This window comes from Halichoeres trimaculatus, unplaced genomic scaffold (assembly GCF_033239565.1).
Source record: "Halichoeres trimaculatus isolate MK-OKI-2021-1 unplaced genomic scaffold, fHalTri1.1 fHalTri1_scaffold_15, whole genome shotgun sequence".
NCBI classification, from domain to species: domain Eukaryota; kingdom Metazoa; phylum Chordata; class Actinopteri; order Labriformes; family Labridae; genus Halichoeres; species Halichoeres trimaculatus.
The window spans coordinates 25185123-25192076 of record NW_027437193.1 but is presented as its reverse complement, the minus strand read 5'-3'; the positions used below and the strand labels follow the sequence as shown (position 1 = coordinate 25192076).

General features: G+C 35.6%; 1 protein-coding gene across 3 annotated transcripts in view; it reads right to left on the bottom strand.

The window, feature by feature from the left end:
* Window positions 1–292: 292 nt before the first annotated feature.
* Window positions 293–6954, bottom strand: part of LOC141804612 (polyamine-transporting ATPase 13A3-like) — a 33904-nt gene continuing 27242 nt past the window's right edge. For 2 of the 3 annotated variants that reach the window (XM_074689129.1, XM_074689131.1), the window contains 4 exons: window positions 6714–6802; window positions 4394–4474; window positions 4077–4172; window positions 293–3586 (listed from right to left, as the gene is read on the bottom strand). In XM_074689129.1, the coding sequence (XP_074545230.1) occupies window positions 3401–3586; window positions 4077–4172; window positions 4394–4474; window positions 6714–6802 (452 nt within the window). In that variant the 3' untranslated portion in view covers window positions 293–3400. The remainder of the gene's footprint in view (window positions 3587–4076; window positions 4173–4393; window positions 4475–6713; window positions 6803–6954) is intronic. The other variant, XM_074689130.1, reaches the window with a different exon arrangement.

Sequence of the window (6954 nt, the reverse complement as noted above, 5' to 3'; positions counted from 1 at the left end):
TGGCTTCATATTCAGATTTATTGGGAGATGTAGCGGGAGTTCTGCAGCGCAAACAGAAAAGTTTGGGCAAGTTGTAGAAATAAGAAAGAAAATCCAAAAAAATAGTTTCCTTACTTTCAAAGATTAAAAAAGTTAATACAAAGACAAACTCTTACATTCTTTGACATTTTATTTTCATTTGAACTAGAAAAATATGTTTACATTAACAACAACAAAAAAAGTTACAAATACTTTGTAAAAATCAATCGTTAAAATCAAATGTTATAAAACTATCACAGCAGCAAGTGTCTTGATTCATTTATTTATTTTAATTGTTTTCATGTTAAAACTAAAACATTATCAGTATTCTGCAATACTTTAGTGATGTTAGAGGGTCTGATCACTTTGCTTTAAAACATTTTAGTTACAAAATCTTTTTTTTTTTTAAATCACGTTTTGAGAAAAAAAAAACAATAAAAGGTGTCATGATGCATTCGAGGGACAGAGAAATGACTTTTTAGATTCCCCTGTGAGGAAGTTGCGTTTAATTTTGCACCCCCGTAAATCAGTTGGTACCTTTTATCTCTTTACTAGTTTTGTCAGTAACACTTTACTTTAGAGGTCTGCAAATTTAATCCCACTTAGGTAATAATTACAAAAAGTTTTTTCTTATTTCTTTGAAATTACCTCCAAAATTTCTGGCCAATGTGGTGAAAATTAGCAAAATAACTTCTAGACAGATTCTATTTTTCAGTGCACCTGTACTCACAGTGTCTATCACACTCAGGTTAGGCCAATTTCCAACCCCACTCTTGGTGAATATCACATCTGAAGCCTTCACTTGTATTATTGTAAAACATTATAGACCTAATCATAAAGGTTTATCATTTTACATGTGATCTCAATTATGCATATCAACGAACTGGGTACTAAAGAACTTGGTGAAATTAAATAACAAATAGATAACTAACAACTGCTTATTGGGAAATTGAATTATTCACTGAACATTTCAAAGGTAATTATCAGAGGAAACAATGAACCTAACTTATGTTTTCAAGAACTAAGCAGATGTTTATCACCTGCTTCTCTGGAAATAGCAGAAACTTTGGGATACTTGTAAAAACATTTTGTGGTGGGTTGTGATTTAATTTAAAACGAATTATTTTCTAGCAAATAATTTGAAGCATCAAGACCACTTAGGTCTTCTGGATCAGGTCTGCCTTCAGTTCCCAGAGTCAGAACCAAACATGGAGAGGCAGCATTCAGCTTCTATGCTCCAAATATCTGGAACAAGCTGTCAGAAAACATCAGGTCTGCTGAAACTCTGAGCTTCCAGGTTGAAGACCCACCTTTTCACAGCTGCCTTTCATTAGAGCATTTTAACAATTTATTTTAATATCTTCTCTGTAACTGCACTGCCACTCTTATCTTACAATCTGTTTTAAAATCCATTTTATCTATTTTTATCTTATTGTTTTACTGTATCTTGCTAATTTTAATCTGCTTTTTAATTGAATTGTAATTGTTGTTTTTTTTTATTTGTTCTGTCTGTAAAGCACTTTGAATTGCCATGCTGAAATGTGCTATTTAAATAAACTTGCCTTGCCTAATTGTCGCCTTCTTACCTTGCAATTTGGAGTAAATTTCAAAGAAACTGGAAAACCTACCAATTGTGACAATAAATTTGCACATTATTTTAAAGTAGTTATGTGCTTATTTTAAAGAAATAAGATACATTTTTGTCTTATTATTACTGAAATGTGATGGAAATTTGCGGACCTCTAAAGTGAAGTGCTACAGTTTTGTCTTGTACATGTGTTAACAGAGTTTTCTGACAATTTCCTGATCCTGTTTTCTCAAACTGCCAGTGGTGTCATGTCTTGTGTAGATTTTCTGGGGGAAATGGGGAAAAAAGTCCTTTTCCTGCAACACAATATTCATTTCCTCACCTGTCACTAATCCCTCTTAGTGATGACACAAATTCAAAGTAATGATGCATTTTTTTAGTCTTTATGCTGGTGAGCTGGTTTGCTTTTGAACCAGGGGTTCATAAAGTAATAATAACCTATTCAACTTCAGTTTAATTCATACTTAGCTAAAACGCACACACTCTCTCTCACACACACACACAGATTTCACTGGCTTTAATTCTTTAAAACAGGGACAGTAAATTTTCTGTTTCTCTCTTCCACAGGAAGAATTTTAACATCACCCACTCAGAGACAGAAACACAGCAGTGGAAAGTTTTCTGTCTTAAAACAGACCAGATATGTTCATAAACCAGCAGGAAGACGTTCATCTTTCTCTGACTCCATTTAACCTCAAACTGTTTCACATTTTTAATCAGCAGTTAATGGTGAAGAACCGTACATTTGGATTTACAGTGACGTGGAAAAAGATACAACCAGCGCTATTAAGATCCAACCTGTCTGAGGAGCTGACCAGGTATTGTTTTAGTGGCACAACTGACAACTTAAAATCTTAGAGTTTTAAAAAGACCATAAATGCACCACAGAAAAATCTAACTGGTCACATGACTTATAGTGTGGAGCCCATGAATTTACACAACTTAAAAATAATGAGTTTTGACGCTGTGCTCACAAAATACTTTCCTTCAGCATCCAGGATAACAATATGTGCACACAAGTTGTTATGTGCACAAATTATTATTACATGCAATGCTCAACAGATAACTATGATAAAAAGGAACTTTTGCCTTTTTTGTGATTCAGGGTCCCCTACAAAAAACACAGATTAGACCTTTAATAAACTGCTCTTTTCTCTCCAACTGTTCCTCATATCCAGTGTTGTAGTTTTTAAGTTATGGTAAATTTCTTGTAGGGAATTTGATGAGAAGTCTGACACAATTCTTATATTTGTATACCAAAGAATAAGCACAAAGCCAGAAGCTAGCTAGCTTAGTTTAGCTTAGCACATGGATCGGAGACAAAGAAAAAGGCATCTTAGAGTCTGACACGACCACACAGAGGACCAAAAGTTGCTCTAAGTAAAACTGAACAAGGCCAGCTGCTTCCTGTTTGTGTGAAGCTAAGCTAACTAGCACATGCCTCTTCCTTCATAATCTCAGAGACAACCTCCAAATCATCAAACTCTTAGCATAAAAACAAAATGAGCCAGAGAAGAGCTCAAGTTTCAGGGATGTGACCTGATGTTAAAAACCAGAGTGTTTGTTCAGATGAATCAAAATGAGAAAAACAAACTAAATGAGCAGCTCAGTGTGGGTCTGTTGTGCAGCAGGAGGCCTTTGTTTTATGAGGATCCATGACTAACATGGAGCACCAGCAGGCTCCACTTTTATTTATCACAGTGTTACCGCTAAGTGTCTGAGCTCCTGCTCAGTCCTTTAAGGTTTAAGATGAAGGTTTAAATTTAGTCTAAGCTGTAGTTTACTCATTGGTCGTCAGAGGGGTTCAGAGCTCTGGGACTGTGTGTTGCTGCTGGCATACGTAACTGTGGAGGGTCGGGGGGGCCAGTTGGCATCGTCCTGCAGCTCGAGGGCCACGTGCATGTAGCGCACCCTGGGGGGCTTGTTCCTGCGACAGAACAACCAGGAGAGGAAGGAAGAGCCGCGGCGGTCAATGGCCTCCTGGGAACATGCAGAGGGTTAACATTAAAAAGTTGTTGAACAGAGATGTTTACACAAAGCAGGATACTTCAGCAACTGTCTCTCTTCTTCTGTGACTGAATGATCAAACTTTCATTGGCTGAAAAAAAATTGAGTGTGGCAATCTGATGTCAAGGTGACAAAGTATCAGGCTGAGACTACAAGTCCTCCAAAAGTTTTTTTAAAATCATCAAAATTGATGGAGGATTTGTTACCTGATAATAAACACCTCACTGTGTCATATACTCCTACAACAGACAACTGATGGCTGATGATCCAGGTTTAGTTCAATGATTTTTCAGCAGAAAACCCTCAAATATGTAAAAATATAACATAATTAACTCCAGTTGTATTGTTCACTTTACTTAGTCTCTGTTGATTTCACAGCACACAGTACACAACGCGTCTTCAGAAGGGAAACATGAAGCAAGAAAAACAACGTGTGACTTCAAACAACATGAAGCGTGCCAACCTGCGGTGTGTCAGCAGAGGGGGGCTGTGGAGGCGGATTTACCCCCTGATTCCCTCTGAAAACAAGCCTCCACAAGATGATGTCAAGGATGAAAATCTACGGGAGATTTCAGTGGGAATTTGAGAATCAGCTGATCGTGGTGATTGGGTCGCAGCAACAGAAATGCACACAGGAAAAAAAAAACTTAAACAGAAGCATTGGGATGATTTGATTCATTGGTCAGCAGGGTAAAAAAATCAAAACATGCAAATCATGGATTTCTAATCAGAGGGAGCAGACAGGTCACAGAGAGCAGGGAGAGTTTTTCTGAAGTGTACCTCAAGTACGAAAGACACGGCTGCATTCACAGCGATGATGATGACCAGCGTGAGGCGCCAGTCCTGGGGGACACAGACGATCTGTGGAGGCAGAGCAGCGTCACATCCATCACACTTTACAACACTTTACAACACTTTACAACACTTTACAACACTTTTCTGTTTCTACTTTTACAACAACTGTACACACACTGCAAAAAATGAAATCTAATCAAGTGTTTTTTGTCTTATTTCAGTAGAAATGTCTTTTTAGACTAAACATGAGCCACATTCACTTGACCTCATCCTATGAAAAATGCACTTGTATTAAGACATTATTCTCGTCTTGAAAAGCACATTTCTCTAACCCCAGTGGCAGATTTTTTTGTTGTTGTTTCAAGCAACTCAGACGTCATTTTTTTCTTTAAATAACTTAAAGTAAGATATTTTTAAGCTGGTCAGGTGAATGTGGCTCATATTAAGTCTAAAAAGACATTTTCCACTGAAATAAGACAAAAACACTTGATTAGATTTCATTTTTTGCAGTGCAGATGATACTCTTATTTGCAGCAGAAGATGTCTTTTTTGCCTTAATATGACCCAACTAGTGCAGAAAAAATGTCTTGTCTCAAGCTGCTTAGAGACAAAATTAGGCCTGAATCTCTTGTAAGCAGTAAAAAAAAATTTGCCAATGCATCAAAAGTTTCTTGTATTGAGACTTTATTTTAACTTATCTCCTTTCTCTAAAGTTTTCTTGTTTCATTGGCCGATTTTTTTACTTGTTACAACCAAACCAGACCTTATGTTTGTCTTGAAATAACTGGAAAAGAGATTTTTTGGACTGATAAGTTGAATGTGGCTCTTATCAAGTGTAATAAGACATTTTTTTTACTTAAAATGAGACTAAAACACTTAATAAGATTTTAGTTTTTTTGCAGTGTACCTGATCCAGGACCTAGTCCTTAACAATTTAGACCTGCATCAAACGTAAATTCATCTGGAGATGTGTTTTTTTTTCTGTACAGGGGCAGCAAATCTACCTCTGTGTCAGATTTTTAGAGGAATATTTTATCTCATTAACTTTAAGAGTAAAGCTGCCTAAAAAGTACTACGTTTCATGATTTATACACTGAAAAAAGATGAAATCTAATAAAGTGTTTTTGTCTTGTTTTTAGTAGAAAATGTCTTTTTAGACTTAATATAGACCACACTCACCTGACCAGCCCAGAAAAATGAGGTCTGAATTGATTTAAACAAGTAAAAACAATTTTTTTTTTTTAAATTGTTTCAAGCAATTCAGACCTCATTTTTTTCATTGCATAACTTGAACAAAATATTTTTCTGGACTGGTCAGTTAAATGTGGCTCATATTAAGTCTAAAAATACATTTTCAACTGAAAATATGAGAAAACTACTTGATAAGATTTCATTTTTTTCCAGTTTAAGATTGACCTCCTGAGATCTGAGCTTTTGACTGGTGTGCATTTTTTATTTCTCTTTGCTTTTGGGAATAGAAAAACCTAAAAGTCTGTTAACTACATGCGTTTTTTTTTGTACAGGAAGTTTTTGTTTATTAGTTTTATCATTAAGTTATTAGCTAGTTTAAAGGTTTTAGAGTTATTGTGCATAAATACACTGGTTATATTCAGAAAATTTGGATACAATTTTTATTTTTCTCTATTTTACTGGAGCTGCTGTAGCAGTTTTTTTGCAGATGTTCATTTTGTTTTCACTGAAATGGTTGTAATGTTGTGATATCACCAAAAGATGAAGTGGGCTGTGTCCCTAAATGTAGTTATTGGGTCAAAGTTTTAAAAAATGAAGTATTGTGAGTTTGAGAGGCAGAAATGAAATGTCCTCATATGACCAAGCAGGGTCCCAGGAGGTTAAAGGGTTGTTTGAGTTTTCTGGCATCTAAATTTTTGTTGGAAAAAATCTGAGGATTTTGTTCTTCAGTTCCTCAGAGGCTTCACGTAACTCAGTGTCAGCTTCCATCACAATTCACAACTAGTCAAAGAAATTTACTTGTACAATTTATCCTGAAAAAAAAAATTGTTAATCAGTTTATTATTTTTTCTGAATTGAACCTCTTTAAATCATATCTCCAAATAATCTGGATTTCTTACTGGGAGTTATCTCAGAGCTGCTCATAAGGTTCAGAGCATAAAAAATGAAGGTTTGATTCATTCAAGACTTTTACAGTTTATTCCTTAAAAAACAACAAACACATTTTTCCGGACATGTTCCAATCCAGTACATGAAACTGGATCAAGTAACTTCTGGACAGCATTCATGTATTTGTTGGTGTTTTAGAGTAGAAACTGATCAAATAAGAGTTTACCTCCAGGAATTTGTCGATCCCAGCGATAGGATACAGCAAGATGAGGAGGAGAAACGCATACAAGCCAACACAGGACAGCATGAACGGCCCTGAGGAGACACGAAAAGAGGAATTCACAACACGAAACCACAGACTTCTTTAAAATACATTTGTCACGAGAACGGGTTTAAAAAATTAACAGGAATAAAGACACAAAGTCCCACATCATATTTTTGCATCTATCATTCTGTAGTTATTTAAA